The sequence below is a fragment of the Chiloscyllium plagiosum genome, unplaced genomic scaffold (assembly GCF_037043375.1).
Source record: "Chiloscyllium plagiosum isolate Xiang-an unplaced genomic scaffold, Cpla_swu_hap1 HiC_scaffold_27, whole genome shotgun sequence".
NCBI lineage: Eukaryota > Metazoa > Chordata > Chondrichthyes > Orectolobiformes > Hemiscylliidae > Chiloscyllium > Chiloscyllium plagiosum.
In genome coordinates, this window is record NW_028270165.1 from 38,491,648 (window position 1) to 38,519,228 (window position 27,581).

The following is a 27,581-nucleotide window of genomic DNA, read 5'->3' on the forward strand; positions in this document are numbered from 1 at the left end:
AAGACAGAGCATCTCAACGGTCAATTACTTCCTCCCATTCCTACTTCTGATTATCTTACTACACAGCAAGTTGTGTTTTCCAAACATTAATTTTATTTCCATTGTTTAAAATCAAATATTTAAGATGAACAGTTTGTTTTTCGTCACTTGGACACACTGTGAATATCATAAACCCTCTCATGAGATATCATAGGAATAATTCATAAACTAGATTTGTCACTGACTCACTCAAGGAGATATAGAAAGGAGAAAAAATCCCAACATGTGCAGGATGCTAACGAAAAGTTAGCAACCTGAAATGGTAACAGGAGCAAGTGAACAGCCCCAATCAGGAAACTCATATTAGATTAGATTACTTACAGTGTGGAAACAGGCCCTTCGGCCCAACAAGTCCACACCGCCCCGCCGAAGCGCAACCCACCCATATCCCTACATCTACCCCTTACCTAACACTACGGGCAATTTAGTATGGCCAATTCACCTGACCTGCACATCTTTGGACTGTGGGAGGAAACCGGAGCACCCGGAGGAAACCCATGCAGACACGGGGAGAACGTGCAAACTCCACACAGTCAGTCGCCAGAGGCGGGAATTGAACCCGGATCTCCACTGTGCCACCGTGCCGCCCACCGTGCTAACCACTGTGCCACCGTGCCGCCCACTACAGTACCTTGTACTATTCTTCACTGAACACTGCAATTGCCTTCCTTTTCAGTTTAATGATCCATAATTGAATCTGACTCCAACACACTCTCTGGCAGACAGTTCCAGAGGTCAAAGTAATTTCAATCATTAACGAAGTTAGTTTTGGATCCATCCCAAAGACAATTCCGGTGGACGTTTGCTTCCAAACATTTACAGTAAGTTCTTGGTATGGACACATTTCCAACTTAGTAGGTTTATTCCAGTTTTATAACATATTGGGGTGGCACACTGCTTAACATTGGTACCTCACAGCATATGCGACCCAGGTTCAATTCCAGCCTCAGGTAACTGTGTGGAGTTTGCATGTTTTCCCTGTCTGCACAGGTTTCCTTCCACTGTCTAAAGAGGGGCTTCGGTACATCCGTGTGGACCTCCTCCAATTAACTGAGGGCAATGGGGCACTGTGAGGATCAACAGATCAGACAGTCAGTCAGCAACTTCTCTCCGGGAGACTTGTCTCAAGAAAGGCAGCGGTTTCTTATCTCATCCATTCTCCTACCCTCCACAAACTCCACACAGACAGTCGCCCCAAGGGTGGAATTGATCCTTGGTTCCTGGTGCCATGAGGCAGTGCTAATCACTGAGTCACAATGCCACCCCTGAGCCGTGAGGTTGCAGTCCAATGGAAAACAAATACAGTGCACCAACTCTCCCACTGCACCCACTGTCAGGAGAATCAGTCCTGGGGAAGACTCATGGCAATGTCAGCAGTGGAATCTGATTGTTGTGAGCGCTGGTGCCCCCGCTGGTGCTTCCGCAAGTTGCGGGAAAATGTAAACCTCTTCCCGCACTCGGGGCAGCTGAAGGGCCTCTCCCCGGTGTGGACTCGCTGGTGCTTCAGCAGGGCAGAGGAATCACTGAAGGCCTTCCTGCACTCGGGGCAGCTGAATGGCCTCTCCCCCGTGTGGACCCGCCGGTGGGTCAGCAGTGTGGAGGAGCGGGTAAAGCCCTTCCCGCACTCGGGGCAGGAGAACGGCTTCTCTCCAGTGTGGACGCGCTGGTGCCGAAGCAGGGCAGAGGAATTGCTGAAGGCCTTCCCGCTCTCGGGACAACTGAATGGCCTCTCCCCTGTGTGGACCCGCCGGTGGACCACGAGGTGAGAGGAAACAGCAAAACCCTTCCCGCACTCGGGGCAGGAGAACGGTCTCTCGCAGGTGTGGATCCGCTGGTGGGTCAGCAGGTTGGAGGGCTGGGTAAAGCACTTTCCGCACTGGAGGCAGGAGAAGGGCCTCTCCCCAGTGTGGACCCGCTGGTGCCTCAGCAGGTGGGAAGACCTGCTGAAGGCCATCCTGCACTCTGGGCAGCTAAAGGGCTTCTCACCCGTGTGGACCCGCAGATGGGTCAGCAGAGCAGAAGAGCGGGTGAAGCCCTTCCTGCACTCAGGGCACGAGTACGGTCTTTTCCCAGTGTGGACCCACTGGTGCCTCAGCAGGGTAGAGGAATCACTGAAGGCCTTCCCGCACTCAGGGCAGCTGAATGGCCTCTCCCCTCTGTGGACCCGTTGGTGCTTCAGCAGGTCCGAGGATTTGCTGAAGGCCTTCCCACATTCAGAGCAAGGGAAGGGCCTCTCCCCAGCGTGGACGCGCTGGTGGGCCAGCAGGTGGGAGGAGTAGGTGAAGCCCTTCCCACACTCAGGGCAGGAGAATGGCTTCTCCCCAGTGTGGACTCGGCGGTGGTCCAGCAGGCAGGAGGAGCAGGTAAAGCCTTTCCCGCACTCGGGGCAGGAGAATGGCCTTTCCCCGGTGTGACTTCGCCGATGAATCTCCAGGACAGATGGGGCATGGAAGCCTCTCCCGCAGTCGCAACACTTCCATGGTTTCTCCACGGTGTGGGATTCCTCTGGTTTCACCATGGCCGCAGCTACAGCCCCTGCCCACAGTAAATTCCTTTTTCCTGGCCGTATAACTATTTCAGGCTTTACACACAGTACGCTGTAACAGTAGAGACTCTCATCCAGTCCCACTAATGCTGAAAATGGTCTGAAACAGGAACCAAAATGTTTTGCTCCTTCTCACAGAATCATAGTTCAAAATCGTTGAGGTCCCGATGGATTGAGTGACTGTCAGACATTGATGTGAAAGTGGGGACTGTAGACGCTGGAGAGGAGTTGAAAAGTGCGGTGCTGGAACAGCACAGCAGGTCAGGCAGCATCCAAACAGCAGGAGAATCGACGATTCAGGCATAGGCCCTTCATCTGTTGATTTTTAAACTTCAGTCTTCAGATCTTCAAATACTCTGAAAAAAGAGATTACAAAAGTCATCACGGTCAGTCCAGGGTAGAAATTCAGAACAAGCTACTCCACTTTCTGCAGAACATTTTTTTCTTTTGCTGTTCCACAAAGTTGAAAGCATCCCACACTCTCTCTCTTCCTCTATTCTCACTCCCTCAAATTAATTCTACTGAAGTTGCTGATTCAGGATCTTACAGGGACAGAAAAAGCAAAAATGTCAGGACTGACACCTTCGAATTTTGGATAACACCACGTGAAAATTAATATCTTTCAGGATATTGGGATATTGCTGAGAGTGAGCAAGTCTGATTTTGGGAAGCAAAACAAGTGTAAATTCAGGTTGAACCTGCAATACAGCTTCTTGATAAAAAAAAGACATGAATTGGTTATCGTCCCTGTGGTGGGTGGGGGTGGTGGTGGTGGTGGTATGTGGTGGGTGGAATGTGACATTAAGGCATTGACACAGACAACCCGAGAGAAACTAAACATACAGACAAGGCAAATGTTAGTGGCAAGCCAGAGTCAGATCTACAGCACAGAAACAGCCCCTTCGGGCCAACCAGATATCCCAGCCTAATCTAGTCCCATTTACCAGCACTTGGCCCATATCCCTCTAAATCTTTCCTATTCATATACCTATCCAGATGCCTTTTAAATGTCATAGCTGTATCAACATCCACCACTTCCTCTGGCAGCTCATTCCTTACACACACCACCCTCTGCATGAAAAGGTTACTCCTTAGGACCCTTTTCAATCTTGCCCTCCTCCACCCTAAACCTTTTACCCTCTAGTTCTGGACTCTCTCACCCAGGGTAATGTCCTTGTCTATTTACCCTATCCATGCCTCTCATGATTTTATTATTGACTCTCAGTCACCCCTCAGCCTCTGATGCACGAGGAAAAACAGCCCAGCCCATTCAGCTCAAACCCTGGCAACATCCTTTTAAATGCGTTCTGAACCCTTTCAAGTTTCACAACATCATTCTGATAGGAGCGAGACCAGAATTGCACACAATATTCCAAAAGTGGAATATTGTACAGCCACAACACAACTTCCCAACTCTTATCCTCAGTCAGAGGATTGGGAAAGTTTTCAAAACCCACAAAAGACAGCCAGGAAAGAATGCAGGGACAAACCAAATTTGAGGGTTAGCTTGGAAGCATCAATGAGAAATCGGCGGACTGGGTTTATTGGGTATCCGTTCTTGAGTACGTATACATATTTCTCTTCTGCTCTTCGCAGTTCCTCTGTGCTGCAATGTGTGGTGGCTCGTTGAAATAATCTCCTGATGCAGCTTCGTTTGTGGGCGTTGGGATGATTGCTTCTGTAGTTAGGTATTTGGTCCGTGTGTATTGTTTCTTGTAGACGCTAGTGTGAAGTTCCCCATTGACTGTTCGCTCTACTGTGACAGCTAGGAAATGGCACTTTGTTGTTGTTCTCCTCCTCTTCAAACTAGGAGCCCCCCGCCCGCCTCAGGCCCATAGTCTCACTACCCGGAACACCACCAATATACAGACTAGTCAAAGACCTCCAGTGAAGACTAAAACACCAAGTCGAAGATTCATGCCACTCCATTCACTCCACCCAAGAATTCCTGAACACCAAAGACACCAAGATAGAAGAGGATGAAATTATGCTGTCCTTTGACATAACAGCCCCGTTCACATCCATTAACATCAATGTGGCCAAAGAAACACTGACTACACTACAAGAACCATCAAAGACACAAACACCAAACAGCACCAACTTCATCAGCAAAGATAACATTGTCAAGCTTGTGGACCCGTATCTTATTACCCACTTCACATTCAATAACAAGACCTACAAACAAATCAACAGAACACCCATGAGACCACCAATATCAAGGTTCCTAGCAGAAGCAATAATGCAGAGACTCGAACAAACAGCCCTCCCAATGCTCCAACCCAAATTTTGGGTCCTCCACAGTGATGACACCTTTGTCATCAGAAAATGAAACAAATTAGAGGAAACCTACAACACCATCAACAATATCCTTACTGGCATAAAATTCACAAAAGAGGAGAACAACAACAAAGTGCCATTCCTAGATGTCAGTAGAGCGAACAGTCAATAGGGAACTTCAGACTAACGTCTACAGGAAAACAACATACACAGACTCAAGTACCTAATGCAGAAGCAAATCATCCCAAACGAATCTGCATCAGAACACTATTTCAACGAGCCACTGCACACTGCACCACCCAGGAACTACGAAGAGCAGAAGATAAATATTTATACAGCATATTCAAGAAGAACGGTACCCAATAAACCCTGTCCGCTGATTTCTCAACAACAAACTCAAACAAGCAGACACATGCGCAGAAACCCTAGCCACATTACCTTACATCAAAGACATCTGTGAAATGATGTCCAGACAACTCAAACCTCTCCGCATCATGGTAGCCCACAAATCTACCAACACACTTAAGCAGCAGCTAATGAACCTGAAAAAACAAATGTTATTTACAAATTACCATGCAAGGAAGTATAGACATGGATTCTGCCCCCATAGTTCTCGGTGGCAAGAAATGCTGGGATGAGATAAGGAAGATTTTTTTCAGTCAGAAAGAGCTGACTCTGTGGAACTCATTGCCACTGAAATGAGGAAAGTAACTGAGTGCTTTTAAAACAGATACAGATAGGCTCTTGATTAGTAAGGAAATCAAGGGTTACAGGGGGGAGGCAGGAGAATGGAGTTGAGAAACATTGGCCATGATCGAATGGTGGAGCAGACTCAACAAGTCGAATGGACTGATTCTGCTTCTGTATCTTATGGATCCGTAACCACAAAGATCTGACTTAATTTTCACTACTTTTACTGTGTTCCTGTCGTATTTATGGCAAGCATGTGGCAATACGTTGTAGATTTCTCAAGCTAGATCTTCTAATTTCATATCAAATATTGATAATTGGAGCTAATATTAGAGAGAGTAAAGGTGCTTATTTCTTGGATAAATAAACCTGTCATGCATTTTAAGCTTAAACCTTGCATACTTGCGAAATTAGAGTTGCCATTTTGCCCGCTGTCATCAAATCTCCAATAATACTTCCCTTTTACTTGACACCCCTTTTTGGGAAATAATGAACATAACTGAGGTGTTTTATGCAAGCGCTTTAAGCTTTTGATATAATGATTTTAAGCCATCTACACAGAGTGTGATTGAATTTCTAAACTTAAGTAACAGCCTTAAAGTATTGTTATTTGTGTCACTCACATAACTGTAATTAATGTAAATATTGAATTAAACTTATTGAAAAGAACATACTTGCTGAATTAGAGTCAGCATTGTTTTCATTGCTTTGTCCATTATTCCCTTTCACCTCATTACCTATTTTAGAGAAAGAAAAATATTGCATATGTTGAACATTTACTTTTTTTTGGCAATATTTTAAAATGAATAAAGCAGTTCAGTCAACTTCAATCTTCATCCGGTCACTTTTTAGAAAAGGTTTTGAGCACAGTTATAAAATAATAATGCAAGGTTACCTAATTTGCAGCATTGCTGGAGACAGATTTAATAGTACAAGAAGTTATGATCTCCATTCAGTAATGTCTCGATTTGAACATAGTTTAAGTTAAGCTAAGGGTGTTGCAGGAATTGAAGTCATTGTGAAAATGTTACCAGGGAAAACATTGGATAAAAAAAAATTCTGGTTTGAGTTTCTTCTTTGGGTATAAACAGATCCTGGATCCAAGTGTCCTCCCAATCTTCTTAAAATATCCCACAAAATAAACACAATGCAACCTAAATAAATCAGGCCCAAAAGAAATTCAGAACCCACACTAATATATGGCAAGGAGGAAAGTTTTACACTACAGGGCAATAAAGATGGGTTGGTCAGATGGGCAGAACAATGACAGATAGAGTTCAATCCTGAAAAGATTGAGATGGTACATTTCAGGAGGATCAACAGGCAAGGGAGTACATGATGAATCACAAGAACTTAGAATGTACTGAAGATCAGAGAAAGGTATATGTGTTCATAGATTCTTGAAGGCAACAGGACATGTGGATGAAATGGTTAAGGCGGCAGATGAAATACTTGCCCTCAATAGTTAAGGCATTGAACATGAGAGCCAGGAGATCATGATGGAACTGTACAAGACATTCGTTGGGCCACAGCTGGAGTACTGGATCTGGTCGTCACATTATTAGAAGGATGTGATGGCACTAGAAAGGATGCAGAAAGGAATACTAACCCAGGGTGGTGCATGTTGGTGGGTTTCAGCTATGAGAGTGATTAGATCGGCTGAGGGTATTTTCCTTAGAGCAGAGAAGGATGGGTGAGGACCTGTTTGTACAGATAAGACACTTAGGGTCTAGATAGGAAGAAACTTTTCCCCTTGGTGGACGGCTTCAGCAGTTAGGGGGCATAGATTTAAGGAAAGAGATAGGACATTTTAATGGAATTTAAGGAACAATATCACCTAGAATGTGCTGGAGATGGATGAATTTACTTATGGAAGAATTGGTTTGTTTGAAGGGATGGATATAATGAAATAAAACTTGTTCAGAAGATCATTATAATGTGCTAAGAAAAAGAACTGGAGGTAGACCTCCAATAGTGGAAACAATCTAAAGAAGTTTCACTGTCCCATCTGAGAAAAACAATTCTGCTAAACTTCTCAAACGAACCTGAACATGTGTCAGAACTTGTTTGTTTAAAATTAATTGAATCTATTCCAAGTATTTAGGAAAATGAGAATCATCTTTAATATTGGCCCTATTGGCTGCAACCAAAAGTGATAGGAAGCTTTTTCAGTTTCATTGAAATGGAGCTATCAGAGATATTGGCTCATGAGAAGAACAGAAGAGGGTTGTTTGAGCTTATTGAGCAGTTTGTAGACTCAAACAAGGATCCAGAAAACAATTTTCTGTGGCACAGAAGCAAGGACAATTAACAAGGATTGATGTTGGTACTGTGTGTCCAAGTGTCTCAGTCTTCAAAGTTCTAGATAAGTTAAGCTTCTGAAAAATTGAAGGTGTCAAAGGAAGATCAGTGGGGAATCAAGGGTTTTGGGGAAAAGGCAGGAAAATGGAATTGAGGGTTATCAGATCAGACATGATCTCACTAAATGGTGGAGCAGAATGGCCAATACTGCTATTTCTTGCGGTAAATCGATCTGGGTGTTGATAAATGCTTTTGTGTGATTTTTCTTTGTAGTCAGCAACATTTTGTATTTGGAAGAAATTGGCTTTTGTGTTGGATCTCAAATAACGCTTGAGGCTCCACTGAGGGTTGTTTAGCAACTGAGGTTACATATCATCAAGTTAAATCAAAATAAGCAGCAAAATATATGGTAAAAATGTAGGTGTGACTGCTGAAGGCCAAATAAAACATTTTCAGTCGCAAAAATGTCTTTACTCCATAATGTTTCGTTTTACATGCAGTCAGCGACAACCAATCAAGGTGTCGCAGAGTAAAGTTAGGTCTCACCAAGACAGCTGACATGTCCGTACAATACTGTTGTAGCGCTCTTTAACCACAGGGTATATACTAGTGATTCATTTATTTTGCACTTTCCCCAACATCCCAAATTAGGTTGAGGTTTGTGACAGCATCCTGATGGGAAGCCCGATGTAACGTGCTCAGATTCTGCTGCAGTAGTGTGATGTGTTAAATTCCCAATGATTTTCAAAAAAAAGAGTGAAAGGCAGTGGTTGCATGTGTTGACACCACAGGTATTATTTATATTGGCTTTGAGATAGGGAACAACCATCACCTCTCAAATTGTGTTTTGTTTGCACAGCAACTTTGAGTATGAAAAGCATTCTATTTTTACACAGCCTAAATGCATACATCGTTTCTTATCAGCGTACCTTAAAATCAACATTAAAAAGCACAAACAATTCATTTTCACTGTAAATTACATATTTTAAAATCAAATATTGCAAGATGTACAAACACATCAAGAAGTTAAAATTTGTGAAGAAAGCACATCTTTGACAGTTCAGACAGGGAAAAACTTTGTTCTTGTGGTGGTCACTGGAGGCTTACTCGATCAAATATTAACTACCAGTGTATCTCACATAGATGCTGTATAAATCAAGATCTTATTGATCACTGTTGACAAAATTAAACCTATTGACCTGACTCTTTACAAAATAAGAACAGATTTTAGTACATAACATTTTCCCATAATACAGACATTTGCAGTAGTGCAGTTATGTGAAAAGAAACCTGAGTTGTTAATTTAGTTTGTTGCTCCAATTCATAAATGTTGTTTTTATTTATTTTGAAAAATCAACCCTTCCACTCTTTCTAAAAGTACATGACACTTTAATTTTCTTTTCTTTGCCAATTTTCTTTCACAATAAAAGCATTCACTTTTTTGGCATTGGGTGGGGGAGCTCTGCCAGCTGCCAATTTCTTTCTGAAATTGTTTCACTTGACATGAGTCTTGCCAATAAATGACAGCAACAGCAGCAGCTAATACTGATGATAACATTTCAACAAAGGTATACCAAGGTGCTTCACATTATGTATCACCCAAGCTGGAGAAATGTGAGGATCTCCTTCTCGGCCTTTCCCCTCAGCTGAGGTGTGGTGACCCTCAAGATAAACCACCACCAGCCATCTCTAATGAGAGAGAACAGTCTAATCCTCTGGGAAGACTGTGATGAATGTGTTTAAAGTTGAAAGACTGTTGAAATACAAGTGGTTAGCACTGCTGCCTCACAGCACCAGGGACCCGGGTTCAATCCCATCCTGGGGCGACTGTCTGTGTGGAATGTGCACAATCTCCCAGTGTCTGTGTTGGTTTCCTCCGGATGCTCCGGTTTCCTCCCACAATCCAAAGATATGCAGGCGAAGTGAATTGGACATGCTAAAATTACCCATAGTGGTACATAAGTCAGGGGTAATTGTACAGGAATGGGCTTGGCTGGCATACTCTCTACAGGGTCGGTATGGAGCTGTTGGGCCGAAGGGCATATTCCCACACATAGGGATTCTATGACTGTAACAAACACTACATCTGACAAACAGGAATAAAACTAGCCACCAGGATATATGAACATCAACTAGCCACAAAAACACATGCTCCACTATCACTAGTATCTTTACATACAGACAAAGGAGGACACCATGTTGACTGGGACCATACATCCATCCTATGACAAGCCACCATCCAATAAGCCAACCAGAAACACACACAAGAATTCCTTGGAACATGTCATTCCAATCTGGAAATCGATTGATTTGGACCCCATCTACCATGCTCTGAGAAAAATAACGGAAATGATATCACCCATCCTAAAACCAAAAGACATAAATAGAAACCAGTGCTTAACTCGACTCACTGATGTTGTTACCAAGTATGGTGATGAAACATCTGAAAATGATGTTCCAGCTCAGCGAGCAAACTTACATCCAGAATGAGAAAATCCTAGTTGACACAAAGGCTGCCACAAAGTTGGAATTCTCTCCCAGAAATGACAGTTGATGGTGCCCACACCAACATGAATGCTCGCGCTCCCCGCCCCAAGACAACATGCGTCTTACCCTCACAAATATGGCGACCAGTTGCCCCCAGAGGTCCTTCCCCAAGCAAAGTAAACACTGGGCCTGTGGAGCTTTTATTCGCAGCCTCAGGCCTCCCCTAGGACTTTATAAATCCCCAGTCTCCCTCCTCCCGCAGTTCCCAATCCTCCCCTGTCTCACTGTCTCCTCTCGGTAAAAATAATGACTGCAGATGCTGGAAATCAGAGTCTCGGTTAGAATGGTGCTGGAAAAACACAGCAGTTCAGGCTGCATCCGAGGAGCAGTAAAATCGACATTTCGGGCAAAAGCCCTTCATCAGGAATACAGGCAGAGATCCTGAAGGGTGGAGAGATAAATGAGAGTAGGGTGGGGGTGGGGAGAAAGTAACAGAGTACAATAGGTGAGTGGGGGTGGGAAGAAGGTGATAGGTATGGGGGAGGGGGTGGTGGAGTGGATAGGTGGAAAAGAAGATAGGCAGGTAGGACAAGTCATGGGGACAGTGCTAAGCTGGAAGTTTGGAAGTGGGGTGAGGTGGAGGAAGGGGAAATGAGGAAATTGTTGAAGTCCACATTGATGCCCTGGGGTTGAAGTGTTCCAAGGCTGAAGATGAGGTGTTCTTCCTCCAGGCATCTGGTGGTGAAGGAGCAGTGGTGAAGGAGGCCCAGGACCTCCATGTCCTCGGCAGAGTGTGAGTGGGAGTTGAAATGTTGGGCCACAGGGCGGTGTGGTTGATTGGTGCGGGTGTCCCGGAGGTGTTCCCTAATGGCTCTGCTAGGAGGCGTCCAGTCTCCACATCTGGAGCAACGGATACAATAAATGATATTGGTGGATGTGCAGGCAAAACTTTGACGGATGTGGAAGGCTCCTTTAGGAGGGAGGTGGTGAGGGAGGTGGTGTGGACGCAGGCTTTGCAATTCCTGCTGTGGCAGGAGAAGGTGCCAGGATGGGAGGGTGGGTTGTAGGGGGGCATGGACCTGACCAGGTAGTCACAGAGGGAACGGTCTTTGCGGAAGGTGGAAAGGGATGGGGAGGGAAATATATCCCTGGTGGTGGGGTCTGTTTGGAGGTGGCGGAAATGTCGGCGGATGATTTGGTTTAAGCGAAGGTTGGTAGGGTGGAAGGTGAGCACCAGGGGCGTTCTATCCTTGTTACGGTTTGAGGGGTGGGGTCTGAGGGCGGAGGTGCGGGATGTGGACAAGATGCTTTGGAGGGCATCTTTAACCATGTGGGAAGGGAAATTGCAGTATCTTAAGGAGGAGGCCATCTGGTGTGTTCTGTGGTAGAACTGGTCCTCCTGGGAGCAGATACGGCGGAGGTAAAGGAATAGGAAATACGGGATGGCATTTTTGTAGGAGGTAGGGTGGGAAGAGATGTAATCCAGGTAGCTGTGGGAGTCGGTGGGTTTATAAAACGCCGGTGTCAAGTCGGTCGTTATTAATGGAGATGTAGAGATCCAGTAAGGGGAGGGAGGTGTCAGATGGTCGAGGTAAATTTAAGGTCAGGATGGAATGTGTCAGTGAAGTTTGCTCAACCTCCTCGCGGGTGCATGAGATGGCGCCAATGCAGTCATGAATGTAGCGGAGAAAGAGGTGGGGAGTGGTGCCGGTTTAATTACGGAAGATGGACTGTTCTACGTAGCCAACAAAGAGACAGGCATAGCTGGGGCCCATACGGGTGCCCATGGCTGTCCCTTTGGTATGGAGGAAGTGGGAGGATTCGAAGGAGAAAATGTTAAGGGTGAGGACCAGTTCAGCCAGATGAATGAGAGAGTTGGGGACGTCGGGAGAGGCAGAAACTGAGGGCTTGGAGGCCCTGGTCATGGCGGATGGAGGTGTAGAGGGATTGGGTATCCATGGTGAAGATGAGGCGTTGGGGGCTGGGGAAACGGAAGTCTTGGAGGAGGTGGAGGGCGTGGGTGGTGTCTCGAACGGATGTGGGGAGTTCCTGGACTCGGGGGGAATAGGACAGTGTCGAGGTAGGTACTCACTGTCCCCTCTCCCCGGGCGCTCAGGCCTGGTGACCTCTCCGGGATGTTTCCGAAACCTGTTTCTGTTCTGGAGGAGGATCACTGGACCCGTGACGTTCCCTCGGATTCTCTTGACACATGCAGCCAGGGCTGCTCAGTTTTCCCAGCGGGTCCTGTTCTTGTTCCTTAAGCCACCGGCGCCATTCCTCTCCCACACTCAGTTCCACTGCCTTTGTCTCGCTACATGACCTACACTGCACATGCGCCAACTCACAAGGGGCTGGGTGGCCAGACCGTGACGTCACCCCGCGTGTAGTGGGCGCGGTTCGACGAGGCATCCAACCAATCGGAGACAATGGGGGCGGGGCCAATGTGTTCCCTGCTCCCCTCGCCAGCCACCTGAAAGGTGGGTTTGTCTTTAAGTTTTAACGTTGTTTTAAACATTTTCAGTCTTTTCCGAAATGTTATTCCAGACCTCGAAGGCTGAAACATTGGAAAACTTGCAAACATAAAACGAAGGGATACTAAGAAAAATGAATAAAGATAAATTACCAAAGAAACCTTGCGCAAAATATCAAAAAGAATAGCAAAAGCTTCTGTTGGCATGCTAAAGGGAACAGAGTCGCTATGGTCCCTTGGAAAATGAAACCAGTGAGTTAATAGGAGGAACACTGAAATGGCAGAGATGCTAAGTCAATCCTTTTCCTCAGTTTTCAAGCTGGAGGACAATAGTACCATTCCTATTGGAACGGGCAAGTCAGAGGTGATAGAAAGGATAGAACTTAAACAATCAACGTTGAGAGGGAAAAGGTACACAGCAAACTATTAGGATTGAGGGCAGACAAGTCCCCTGGGCCTGACGGCCTACATGCCAGGGTTCTAGATAGACTTTAGTAAGGCGTTTGACAAGATTCCCCAAGGGAGACAGATTCACAAGGTTAGATATCATGGAATACAGGGAGAACTAGCCATTTGGATACAGAACCAGCTCACACGTAGGAAGACAGAGGGTGGTGGTGGAGAGTTGCTTTTCAGACTGGAGGCCTGTGACCAGTAGTATACCACAAGGATGGGTGCTGGGTCCACTACTTTTCATCATTTATATAAATGCTGTGGATGTCAATATACGAGGTATAGTTACTAAGTTTGCAGATGACACCAAAATTAGAGGTGTAGTGGACAGTGAAGATGCTTAGCTCAGAGGATAACAGGGTGGAGTTTAATTTAGATACATATGCGGCACTGCATTTTGGAAAAGCATATCAGAGGAGGACTTATACACTTAATGGTAAGATCCAAGGGACTGTTGCTGAACAAAGAGACCTTGGCGTGCAGGTTCATAGCTCCTTGAAAGTGGAGTCACAGGCAGATAGGATAACGAAGGTGGCGTTTGGAATGCTTTCCTTTATTGGTCAGAGTATCAAGTATTGAAGTTGGGAGATGATGTTGCAGCTGTACAGGGCATTGGTTAGACCACTTTTGGAATATTGTGTGCAGTTCTGGTCTCCTTCCTGTCAGAAGTTTGTTGTGAAACTTGAAAGGGTTCAGAAAAGATTTAGAAGGACATTGAGCTATTGGGAGAAGCTGAATAGGTTGGTGCTGTTTTCCCTGGAGCGTCGGAGGCTGAGAGGCGACCTTATGCCCGAAACGTCGATTCTCCTGTTCCCTGGATGCTGCCTGACCTGCTGCGCTTTTCCAGCAACACATTTTCAGCTCTGATCTCCAGCATCTGCAGTCCTCACTTTCTCCTCAAAGACTTCAACCTACTGCAAATCCTCTTACAAGGATGCCTTCCTTGAAGAAGCTCTCTTCCTCCCTCTACAAAGATTTCAGTGAGTCCCTCTCTCACTGCACCCCCCAGGTCATCTCCACTTCAAGTGCCCTGGCAGGTTACTCTGATATACTGCTACAAAGTGGTTTCCTTTACACAAAGGTTTACAAAAACATTGCATGTTCTTAATTCGTAAGGAAGAAAAGTTAATTGACAGGTCCCTGTACGCTTGACTAATCACTCCTACAGGCCCTAAGCCATTCATCAGGTGAGAAAAACATATCCAGCCGAGTTAGGTGCCTGCTAGCGAGATAAACTCCCATCATAAAGAGGTACCAGTCTGAGCTAATTGGAGAGTTCCTAACCTTGCACAGGTCACAAGTCAGATACACTTATTTTCCAAAACGGCTTCTTAGCAGGAGGGCAAACTTTTGACCATAAAATGGCTTCCTGACACATTGTGCCTGAATCTCTTCAATGTTAGGCTGAGAATAATTTCTAAGCTAGGAGTAAACTCCTGCTTTTTAGGCACTGAATCATACTGTACCTGAAGCTGAGATGTTACCAAAAGGTTGCATTTAAACTGATTCATTAGTCTTCGAATTAAACATGTTCTCTTTTCAGGGTTGTGATTCAAATAAGACATAAGATCTGATTAGTTGGAATTGACAGTGGGGTAGTCTGAAAGGTCTGTAGAGTGGTCTGCAAGAACAGCAAGTAAGTTAAAGCTTCGTCAATGTTACCTTTTACAGAGTTCATATTTAATAACCGGTAATGGCTACTCAATACCATCATAAAGTCTCAAAAATACAATTACGTTCAATCCAAAGCAGGTAATTTTTTAATGGCTTCGGGAGCCCCAGCGCTACAATGGTTTCTCTCTCTTGTCCTTTTGAACTCTCAAGTCAGGGACTTTTAACAGCAAAGGTGTTTTTCCCTCTGTTTGCCTAGCTTGCAAAGGGTAATAGGAATCTATTATAATTAACAGGACCTGACTGTCAATTACAAGGTTTTTGACAGTACCAAGTTTCATTTCGGGGTCAGAATCAAACGCTGTCATTAATTTCACAAGGGAACAGCCATGAATGTTATCACTCTGTGTCCTATTTACACAGATTCACTGTTAAGGCAAATGTACTTAATTGCCTTAGGGTATCCTGTTATCATTTGGTTATCTTCTGCATACCTTGAGTTCTCCCCTTTTACCAAGCCTCCCTGCCTGTCTATTTTCTAGTGTGCAGCAAATGTGCTCTATAATTCAACATTATATTTTCGTTTAAATGTTTAAAAACAAGTTTTATGCTATAGACTTTCTTATTCCCTTCTTTTGTTATTTCATGACAACTACTTGGCTTATAACAATAATTAGTCCATTCAGTCAATTTGTATTTTCAAATAAGTCAAGTGCCTTCTCTGCCAGGTCATCGTCCAGAGAAGCAGAGTCTGAAAGATACTGGATTTCAGCATGGAAGTTCAGGCATAGAGGTAGAGGGTTAGACAAGGGTCAATTAAGCAGACTCTTCTTTGGCTTAGGTGAAAAACAATGTACAGTCCATTTCATGCATAAGCGGACGACAGTGTATGTTCCTAGGATGAGACCAAGGACTATCAGTACAATCCATCCACACAGCGATCATAGCCAGCAAGTAAACTTCCATCCATATGAATCAGACAACAGTTGGGCAAGTATCTTCCCTGCATCTTGACCAGTTTTGTTGATCACATCTGTGTTGTCCGTAAGATCAGGACATGGTTTAGTAACAAGTTCATTTATGAGAACACAATCATGGGGAGGATCAGGCAGTTCAAGCGGTTCTTCGTGCAGGAATGTAGAGGGTTAATGTTAGAGCAGGATTTAAAGGAGAGAAACGGATTCAGAAGTAATGAAACCTCACAGCGACTGAGACGAACCTTAACGAGGTGTTGAGTATGTTTAGAAATCAGCAAGGATACTGCAGAATGCGAGGTACAGACTTCTACATTTTGATGTAAAGTTTTATTAGAGGCAGCCACTACCATAGTATGGATGGCAGAGAGAATCTGGGTGCAGGAAGGCATACCTTGAGCAATGGGGTCAAGTTGAGTAGAAAAATAGGCAATAGGGCGCCAAGAGGAGCCATGCTGCTGGGTGAGAACAGCTGAAGCACAGGTATCAAGGATGGCAACATAAAGATGAAAGTGGCAGACATACAAACGTCGGCCTAGCGTGAGTGCTGAAGAGAGGGCAATTTTAAGCTCCATAAAGACTTGTAGTTGTTATGGGGTGAGTTCATACCATTAAGGCTCATTAGACGAGGACAGGGGAGATAATGTTTGGGTCAGAAGGGCACAATTAGGAATCCATTGTCGGCAATAATTGATGAGGTTGAGAAACTACCTTATGTTTAGGAGTGGTTGGAGGGGCAATACAAAGAATAGGATCAATACGTTCAGGTGTCAAACACCAATCGAATTCAGAAATGAGAGTACCTAGGAATTTAACTTCTTTCTGATTAGTCTTAACTTTGCTGGGGGGTACAAGAGAGCCACATTGATGTGGATGGTTGAGAAAGGTAGTGGAGTCAGTGTGATTGGACACTTTGTCAGGGTTAGCGAGGAGGTCATCGATGTATTGAACTAGGGTAGCGTCTCCAGAAAATTCAAATAATTCAAGCTGGGCATGAAGAGTCTCTGAAAAGAGTGTCAGCGACTGAATAAACCCTTGAGGTAGGCAAGTCCACATATATTGGTGGCCCTTAAAAGGAGACAAAAATGTATTGGGCTATCTGGATGCAAAGGAAGACAAAAGAATGCATGTTGGAGGTCAACGATAGTGAAGAGCTTGGCATCAACTGGAACTTGGCTGAGGATAGTAGCAGGATTAGCAACTGGAGGATTATGAGCCTCAATGATTTTATTTACTTCACGAAGGTCGTGAACGACATTCAGGACATCCCGGTGTAGGGATCGGAAAGATAGGTGTATTGACAGAAGAATGGCATGGGACTAGAAGGCCTTGCTGTAGAAATAAAGCAATGACAGGTTGAATGCCAGCTTCACCTTCTGGTTTCAGGGGGTATTGAGATATAGACAGGAGGACAGAATTAGATTTGATCAGAACAATGATGGGTGGGACCTTAGCAAGGCCCACTTGTGTTTTAGAGTCCATCCAGACTCCAGGATATACTGCGTCCTGCGGGTGATGGTGGGCATGATGATGATGCAGGCTGCCATGAATCGACTAAGGTTGTGCATAAAATAGGATTGATCCTTGAGTGAGCGGCTGAATTTCACGGCAAGTTTGATCAGCATGGTCAAAAAGAGTCTTAGTTTCAAAACCTACTTCTTAGGTTTATGTTCTGGGTTCAAGTGAGTGGTGACACAGGGGAAAATGAGAGGGACAGTTTTCCAGCTATGAAGAGGAACTGACACCAGCTGATCTGATCTCACCAATCACCCAAGCGTGCTGAGTCGTGCCCAGTAAGGGATTATAGTATCTGTTCAAACCTGAGATCATTCCCGGATGAGTCATAAGCTAAAATAATGTGGGGGTGAGGGACGTTATGTAAAATAGGATCAAAAGCATAAGGATCCAAATCAAATGACCACCGAGGAGGCTTTGGTTTGGTATTGATGCATTGAACAAAATGAGGTGGATCCTGAATCAGGATACCATCATCATGACATTCAATAGTAATATTTAGAGGACAGAGGAGATCTCTAGCGAGTAGAGGGATACGTAATCCATTAGTAACAACAAAGCAAAAAGGGAGCGTGGCACAAGTTTTCCACACCACTGTCAGAGGGACAGCGTATGCATGTTTATTAGAAGAACCATCAAAACATTGCAGGATTTCATCATCGTCCGAGATTTGAAAATCAAAAGCATTAGAAAGATGGACGGGAAGTGATGAAACAGTGGCTCCTGTGTCAAACATAAATTCAATATCGTGGCCATTATGGTTAAGAATTAGCATAGGTCCATCTTCTGGGCTAGCGGTAAGTATGGGAAAATTCAAAGCAGGAAGCTGCTCTATATCCGGGAGTCAGTTTTGAAAAGGGTTTTGTGCAGTAAAAGGGGCAACCTGCTGAGGTCACTGGGGAGGGAGACCAGGAGATTGTCTGTTGTTTTTACTGCGGTGATGAACCAGGGACTGCTACGGAAAGGGCAGTTCTTGGACCAATGTCCTGGTTCACTGCAATTGAAACAAAGGTGTAGTTGTTGGGGGACTCTAGGGGGTGGGGGAGGAAGTGAAGAGTAATGAGAGGGTGTATAGGGGCATCATGGACTGTTGGGGAAGGATACATAGGAGGACCGCAAGGTCCATTGGGATGTTGTGAATACACAGTACCATTTCTACTGTCGTGCCATACTGGACGATAGTATGAGGGTTTCATTTGCTAGCTTGACTGACCTTGCAGACGTAAAGGTCTTCTTTGAATACTGGGTTTAAGGTTAGCCACTGTAGTTTGGGCAAGTTCTGTCTTGACCGTGCCGATGGTAGCCTTACTCTTGGGATCCTTTAGTTCTCAGAAGTAACAAACCTCTCGGCTGAATTGTGCATCCTCAGCATCTTGCCGGTGGTTATTGTGGGTTTTAATAGCTTTCTGTACCTGATCAGGTAAGAATCATACATAGGGCATTAAATTGGGATGATCATTCTTGTAGGTAGTTAGTGTCACCAGAGGAAGCGCCATAGCATTCCTTAAAACAGGTAAGGAACTCCTCAGCCTCTTCGCCTGAGCTGGGTTTACATGTTAAGATTTTACCCACATCAACTACACGATGCACTGCTTGATGGAGACAGGTAATAATCCAATCTGATAGTTTCCGCCGGGTGCCAGACTACAAGCTGGGTATGATTATTACCTTGTAAAATTTCTCAGAACTCGCCCATTTTTCAGGCAAAAAGCTGCATTCTGAGGTGAATTAGGTCTTGGGAGGCAGCATTATAAATGGTCTTAGTCCTATTAATGTAATTAACAGATCCCTCAGGATTCCTTCCATAATCTGCAGCCTTATTGATAATGCTTGAGAGTCATGAGGTTTCCATGGTTGATAAAGATCCATAAATTGGGCTTGTCCCGGATTCAGAGCCTGTGGGTTAGGGGCCTCTTCTATTCGGGAAATTTCTTTTTGGCCCTCCCACATCAGGGTGAGTGCAAGGTCTGATATTAAGGTCCTGAGACTTTGATTGCAAATCATCAGTGTCTTCGGGACTTATTAGTTTTAGTTTAGGGGCAGTGGAAATCAAAAGGAGTCTCTTCAGTGTTTCTTCCAGGTTTTAATTTTAATTGACTCCTAGTACAGTAGGCACCGGGTTTGTGGTAAGCCGAATTCTTATTCGGCAGGACAGCTGGGGGGAGGTCATGAGCCTTGGCACGTTCGTCATCAGAGTAAGGGGGGAGGGTTCAGGCAGGGAACCGGAGGTGGTCAGCTGACAGGATTAGAAGCATAAAATATTTCCTCCTCCGAATCAATATCTCCCCCACCATCTACAAACGGATCAGGATTCTTTTGTAATGGGTCTATGGAAGAGGGGAGGGTGGGGTATAAGGAACAGTCCTTGTCAGCTTCGTCCTGCGCAGCTGCAATTGCAGTCTGTTGTTTGTTCATCAGTTTCCTTTTTCTTTGGTGCCCTTGACGTTTCAACGTAGATTCTGAATCTTCGCGTTTTTTAAATTTTCTCCCTTGCCTATCCCAATTCTGCTTCTAAATCATGTGCTTCACATTTATGTTTTAGTTCTGTCCAATTTAGTTCACATCCTTCCTCAGTTAATGGACTAACTCCTCTTTTAATACAGTTTTGTCTCCATGATGATTGCATGGATTTTTCCCATTTTTCCCCGACCTACCCTTTTCCACTCTGATAAGACTTCTTTCTGCTTACTTCCCTTTCTTTTTTCCCAAATCCCTTGTTCAATTTTAGTGAATAGAGTTAAATCATGTGCGCCTCCTAGAGACCAATCCTTATTCTGTTGAGCAGCTGCAGCTGATATTCTCCTTAATTGTTTCTCATAATTAAGGATACAGACTTGTTATTTCTGTTAGGGGACAATTGTCTTCCATCTTATCTAGGGGCACACTCGTAGTTATCCGACCTACTTTAAATCTTCACAAAACTACTGATCAACAAGGGCTCCAACCCCACAAAGTACAAACGCAAACATTCATTCATCAACAAGCAAATGTGCATCCAAACCAAATCTCACAGGATTAAACTTTCTGCAAGCTGCAGGGAATCAGTGCTGAGTCTCTGTCTGTCTCACATGCGCAATCTCTCGTACATACACATGAACATTTTAAGAGAAATGAGGCACTCACATTCCAGATTTCTCATAAATCCTGGATGTGGCACATAGTTGCTTAACCAAGTATGCAAGAATTGTATCACTGGCCAGCTTTTTTTTGATATAAATGACAAAAGCAGCAGCCACCCTCTATTTCATAAATGAGGAACACCCAACAGAACAAAACTATAACTAACAAACAACACAAACAGCAAAGCAAGACAAGCCAAGATGAATAGATACAACAGAGAAGATAATCTCGACTTAAAACGTTCACTAATCAACAACCCGACAATGAACAACAAGACTAATGATTTCTGCAAAACATTCTCAACATTGTAAAATCCTGACAGTTTCTGTTTTTAGTCCTATTTAAACGATCTCATTTAGGGTTCCGTCAGGGTACCGAGAGAGTGAAATGGGGGAAACACCACACAGATGTAGACAGAGAGTAATTAAGGTATAATTTTACCTTTGGGCCCATTGGTCTTGAGTCCAACCCTTCGATGGAACTCCTCTTTTCCAGTTTCACTCAAATGTAGCCCTTGTTGGAACCCTGCTTGCAGCGCCAAATTGAGACAGCCCAGGGAGTCCCTTGTGGACTCAGACCTGTCAGCCTATCTTGGTTCATCCTGGAGATCGTACTCTTTGGAAGTCTGGAATAAAAATAAAACTCTTACTGACAGTTTAGTTTAATTTTAAATTATCCCCTTCATTAATACCATCACCGTTACAGCATAACACTGATACCTATAAGACAAGCTAACTGGATTCTATTAACCCAGAAGAGGAGCAATCACTCTTCTTCCAAGAGCCCTGGCGGGCTACTCTGTATACCATCTTTATACACAAGTTTTTTTACAAAGGCGGTGCTGTGACAAACACGCTTTCTTTATATGAATTTTTTTTTACAAAAGCACTGCATGTTCTGAACTAGACAGATAACAGTGAAAGGGCTGAAAATGTGTTGCTGGAAAAGCGCAGCAGGTCAGGCAGCATCCAGGGAACAGGAGAATCGACGTTTCGGGCATAAGCCCTTCTTCAGGAATGAGGAAAGTGTGTCCAGCAGGCTAAGATAAAAGGTAGGCAGGAGGGACTTGGGGGAGGGGCGTCAGAAATGCGATAGGTGGAAAGAGGTCAAGGTGAGGGTGATAGGTCAGACTGGGGTGGGGGCAGAGAGGTCAGGAAGAAGATTGCAGAAGAAGATTAGGAAGGCGGTGCTGAGTTCGATGGATTTGACTGAGACAAGGGGGGGGGGAGAGGGGAAATGAGGAAACTGGTGAAATCCGAGTTCATCCCTTGTGGTTGGAGGGTTCCTAGGCGGAAGATGAGGCACTCTTCCTCCAACCGTCGTGTTGTTGTGGTCTGGCGATGGAGGAGTCCAAAGACCTGCACATCCTTGGTGGAGTGGGAGAGGGAGTTGAAGTGTTGAGCCACAGGGTGGTTGGGTTGGTTGGTCCAGGTGTCCCAGAGGTGTTCTCTGAAACGCTCCGCAAGTAGGCGGCCTGTCTCCCCAATATAGAGGAGGCCACATCAGGTGCAGAGGATGCAATAGTTGATGTGTGTGGAGGTGCAGGTGAATTTGTGGCGGATATGGAAGTTTCCTTTGGGGCCTTGGAGGGAGGTGAGGGGGGAGGTGTGGACGCAAGTCTTGCACCTCCTGCGGTCGCAGGGGAAGTTGCCGGGAGTGGAGGTTGGGTTGGTGGGGGGATGTGGATCTGACGAGGGAGTGGTCTTTATGGAATGCTGATAGGGGAGGGGAGGGAAATATATCCTTGGTGGTGGGGTCCGTTTGGAGGTGGTGGAAATGACGGCGGATGATGCGCTGTACATGGAGATTGGTGGGGTGGTAGGTGAGGACCAGTGGGGTTCTGTCCTGGTGGAGGTTGGAGGGGCGGGGCTCAAGGGCGTAGGAGCGGGAAGTGGAAGAGATGCGGTGGAGGGCATCGTCGACCACGTCGGGGGGGAGATTGCGGTCCTTGAAGAAGGAGGCCATCTGGGTTGTACGTTTTTGGAAGTGGTCCTCCTGGGAGCAGATGCGGCGGAGACGAAGGAATTGGGAGAATGGGATGGCGATTTTACAGGGGGCAGGGTGGGAGGAGTGAAAGGCAATAATTCGGGAGAGAAGTAATTGATACCGAGTTTCATTTCGAGGTCAGAATCAAACACTTATTCATTTCACAAAGGAACTGCCGTGAATGTGATCACTCAATATCCTGTTTATACAAATTCACTGATGTTAAGGCAAATGTTCTTATATGCCTTACCCTCCCTGCCTGTCTATTTTCTAGTGTGGAGCAAATGTGTTCTATAATTCAACATTACATTTTAGTCTAAATGCTGAAGGACAAGTTTTCCTTACAAACATTCTCACGACCCCTTTCAAAGTTTCATAAGTTCTTTCCTATATCAGGGGGAGCAGAACTTAACGTAGTTTCCAAAAATGCCCTAACCAATGTACAGCCACAATATGACCTCACAATTCCTTTATTCAATGCTCTGACCAATAAAGGAAATCATACCAAACGCCTTCTTCACTAGCCTATCGACCTGCAACTCAAAGATCTCTTTGTTTAGCAACACTCCCCTTAACTGTCAGTCCTGCCTGGATTGCTCAACCAAAATGCAATACCTCATTTCTCTGAATTAAACTCTATCTGACACTCCTCAGCCTGTTGCCCACCCCAAAAATTCTAACTTATAGCAAACTCTCTTTGCTCTCTTCTACCCTAGAAGCTGAAAGTCTCCATACCACACAGGCCCCCTCTGTTTTCACTTTGCTGAACCGAATCCCTACTCTGAAGGGTCAAAATACTGACCAGCCGGGACAGAGTGGACGTTGGGAAGATGCTTCCATTGGTAGGAGAGACAAGGAGCGGAGGGCACAGCCTTAGATAAAGGGAAGATGTTTTAGAAAGAGAGAAGGAGAAACGTCTTCAGCCAGACAGGGGTGAACCTATGGAATTCATTGCCATAGACAGCTGTGGAGGCCAGGTCACTGAGGATAGGCAGCAAATTTTGAAGGTGAGAGGAGAAAGATTTTAAAAAGACTTGAGGGGCAGCATTTTTTTAAAAAAAGAGAGTGGTTTGTATGTGGAATGAATGTCCAGACATTTTCTCACCTTCCCCACCCCCCCCCCCCATAAACATCCACTTCTTTGTTGCTCAAAAATCACATGAACTCAGCCTTGAATATATTCAATGACCCCTTAACTGCAGGAAGAAATCCCACTTCTGAACTCAATTCCTCTTGCTAATGTACCACTTGCACTACTCATTGCTCGCTGCACCTGACAACTGGCATTGTCTGGTGAGGAAGGACACTGAGGCCTGAAAATGTGTTGCTGGAAAAGCGCAGCAGGTCAGGCAGCATCCAAGGAGTAGGAGAATCGACGTTTCGGGCATGAGCCCTTCTTCAGGAAACTCATGCCCGAAACGTCGATTCTCCTGCTCCTTGGATGCTGTCTGACTTGCTGCGCTTTTCCAGCAACACATTTTCAGCTCTGATCTCCAGCATCTGCAGTCCTCACTTTCTCCGAAAGGATGCCGAGGCCCCTTTGTACATCCACACGTCATTCCTGATAAAGGGTTCATGCCCAAAATGTCAATTCTCCTGCTCCTGGAATGCTGTTTGAGCTGCTGTGCTTTTCCAGCACCACACGTTTCTACTCTGATCTCCAGCAACTGCTGTCCTCACTTTCTCCATATCCCAAAACAGTATATCAACATTTAAACAAAGCACCTCCTTTCTGCTTTTTTTTTTTACACAGCAAAAGCTCTAACTTCACATTGGCCACGTGTTTGCCAGTTGTGGTCTTCTCTACACTGGGGAAACTGAGCATAAACTTGGGGACCAGTCCGCAGAGGCTGACCAGACCTCCCAGTCGCCACCCATTTTAATTCCCCTTCCCACTCCATTTCTGATATGACCATCTTTGGCCTCCTCCATTGCCACAACGAACCAAACCGCAAATTGGAGGAACAACACATCTTCCACCTGGGCAGCCTACAGCCTGGTGGACTCAACATGGAGTTCACCAATTTATTTACCTCCCTCGCCACCCCTTGAATTCCTTCCTAGCCCCTCCCTGCCGCCACCAACCAGATTCCTTCCTACCACTGACCTACCAGGTTGTACCCTCTACCTGTCCCCGCCTATCCCCAATTCACCACCCTGCCCCCAGCACATCATCGTTCTGCAGCTCTCCCTACACCCATCCCCAGTCCTCAACAAGGGTGACACCCAAAACATCGACTTGGCCTCCTGATGCTGCCTGGCTTGCTACGTTCTTCCAGCCTCCTGCATGTCTATTTTGCCAATTAAGTCACAGACCTGGCCCAACTTTTCCCAAGTCTGTCCCCTCCCTGGATTCACTCCCTTTCCTTTCAGTTGCAGCAAGTCAACAATTGAACATCACAATGGAAAATAAATGGAAAAGGGGATGAGAAATGAGTGTGTCGTACTCTTGGTCAATCAAAAGAAGGTCTCACACCTTTCTTGTTAACCATCCCTGGGAAGAAGGAGGCAACACAATAAGTTGTTTCTTGGGACAGGTAAGATAATGTTATTTTACAATGGTGTGACAAAAGGACAATTAATTCTGCCTGTGGAAGGAAAGCCCTTAAAATGAATGGGGTGCCATTCGTTTTAAGATCAGGTGAACTTAAGAGGCACAGCATTGGCTTAGAAATGAGAGATTCTTGACACACACACAGCCAAAATCATCACTGTCATTATTATCAAATTAGAATTTAGGCTGGATAGGCTGGGATGTTTTTCCACTGGAGCAGAGGAAGTTGAGAGGCAATATTTTCAAACCATGAGGGGTAGATTTGGGTTAATGGTAGCTGTGCAATGTTTTGGTGACACCGGTGAACATGGCCGTGCTTGTTAACACAGGAACGCACACAATATGCTCAGTGGCGCTGCTGGTATTATTGACAGATTTTAAGTGTTCAAATGCCAATAGGAGAAAAAAAAAGGGTAGAACCATAATTGTTTTCCCCATACAGCACAACATTTTATTGCTTTTCCATCTTGTCTGGCTGCTCAACGTTTTTGACTTTTCCCCAGTGTCGGGGTGAAGTTCAGAACGAGAGGGCATAGGTTTAGGGTGAGCGCGGAAATATATAAAAGGTATACATAAGGGGCAACTTTTCCATGCAGAGGGTGGGGTGGTGTGTGTATGGAATGAGCTGCCAGAGGAAGTGGTGGTGGCTGGTACAATTACAGCACTTAAGAGGCATCTGGATGGGTATATAAATGGGAAGGGTTGAGAGGGATATGAGCCAAGTGCTGGCTAATGGGACGAGATTAATTTAGGATATCTGGTCGGCATGGAGGGGTTGGACCAAAGATGTCTGTTTCCGTGCTGTACAACTCTGACGACTCTAAATAATACAAAGTATAATTTGACAAATAACAAGCTATATCCATGTTAACCAGGCTTAGCACACCACATGCTTTACTAACCATTCTCCACAGGTCCTGCCCCTTCAATGACTGAGGAACATATGCTGGTGCATAATCTCCTTCACTAGTATTTACACACTAGTCTAAGGAATTGCACAAGTAACAGTGAGGGTAAACAGCACAAGCGCCAGTAAAAGCAGATGGAAAGTGAGTGTAAAATGTCACTATGACAGGACAGGCCCCACATTCCTTCCCCTCCGTCCCCCCCACAACCTGCCTCACCTTTCACCTCCCGGGCCCAGTACCTTCCAGGTGGCCCCATAGTTGACACAGGGGCCGCCCCACGACCAGTAGAACTCCACCACCCAGGCGGCCGACGAGTTCCCAAGCAGGCCCTTAACCCCATCCGCCTCCAGAATGCTCACCGGCTCCTGCCTGCTGTACAGCCGGCCGGTGTGGCCGTGACACAGCAACTGCGCCAGGAAGGCGGCGGTGCCCAGTGACGGGTGTCTGCCCCGGGCCGCACGGCGCCATTTTCCTAACGGCCGCCCTCCCGCCGCTTCCCCGCTCGAGCGACTTCTCCTCCCAACCGCCTTCGCCCCCGCGTGACGTCTGCACGGGGGATGGGCGGGGCCGGGGGAGCCTCACCGTCACCAAGCAACAGCCACCTCGCGCTACAACTGCTCATTCACAAAAACAAACTCTCCTGTCTCGCTCTGCAGCTGCAGGGGGGACACTGCCACGTTTCCAGGAGCCCTGTCTACATTGGGAAAGCTCACGGCTCAATTTAAACAGATATTCCCACATCTAACGGAACGGTGTCATATCTAAAGGGGGCAATCTGCATTTTAAAAGGCATGGACATTTTAACGGGCTATTTCTGCAAATAAAGAGATTTAAATGGACAAGATTATATTTCAAACGGATGCGTGCACATTAAAAGGAATATCTTAATATGTAAAGTGACGCAGTCATATCTAAATGAATCTACATTTCGAGGAGACGTTGCCCTATTTATAAGCAGAAATATCCCTTTAAGAGACAATAGGTGTGAATTCTGTCTGAGTCCCAATGTTGTCAGACTGACATTTTTCTTAGAAAAGTTCTGCATTTAAATTACATTCTCGAGAAGGTAATTTATAGATAAGGGTGTAGGTTAGGGTGGATTGGTTGTACTATATTGCCCATAGTGCCCAGGGATGTGCCAGTTAGGGTGGACTGGCCATGGGAAATATGGAGTAATGGGATGGGCATGGGTGGGATGCTCTTCGGAGGGCCAGTTTGGAATAGATGGGCTGAATGGCCTGCTTCCACATTGTCGGGATTCTATGACTCCTTCCACAATGGAGCATTTTATCTGCATCTATCCTGTCAAGCCCCTTTCAGAATTCTATTGGTTTCAATAAGATCACTTCTTTGGTTCAGAGACATATAGCACAAAAACAGACCCCGTCCAACTCATCCATGCCGACCAGGATTCCCAAACTAAACTCGTCCCACTTGCCTGCAATTGACCCATATCCCTCTTAAACCTTTGACAAAGGGTCAGTTAGACTCGAAACGTCAGTTCTTTTCTCTCCTTACAGATGCTGCCAGACCTGCTGAGATTTTCCAGCATTTTCTCTTTTGATTTCAGATTCCAGCATCTGCAGTAATTTGCTTTCATCCCTCTTAAACCTTTCTATTCATGTACCCATCCAAATATCATTTAAACGTT

General features: G+C 45.3%; 1 protein-coding gene across 10 annotated transcripts; it reads right to left on the reverse strand.

The window, feature by feature from the left end:
• Positions 1-26,414, reverse strand: LOC148143662 (uncharacterized). 10 transcript variants are annotated; one of them, XM_087974405.1, is made up of 4 exons: positions 26,290-26,414; positions 20,924-21,107; positions 6,226-6,288; positions 1-2,940 (listed from the first exon to the last, which is right to left on the reverse strand). In XM_087974405.1, exon 4 carries the CDS (start codon positions 2,555-2,557, stop codon positions 1,382-1,384), a length of 1,176 nt encoding a protein of 391 aa, XP_087830531.1. In that variant the 5' UTR covers positions 2,558-2,940; positions 6,226-6,288; positions 20,924-21,107; positions 26,290-26,414; the 3' UTR covers positions 1-1,381. The 10 variants fall into 10 exon arrangements, with proteins under 10 accessions (XP_087830531.1, XP_087830532.1, XP_087830533.1 ...); XM_087974406.1 differs by lacking the exon at positions 26,290-26,414 and adding an exon at positions 26,147-26,274; XM_087974407.1 differs by lacking the exon at positions 6,226-6,288.
• Positions 26,415-27,581: the final 1,167 nt, after the last annotated feature.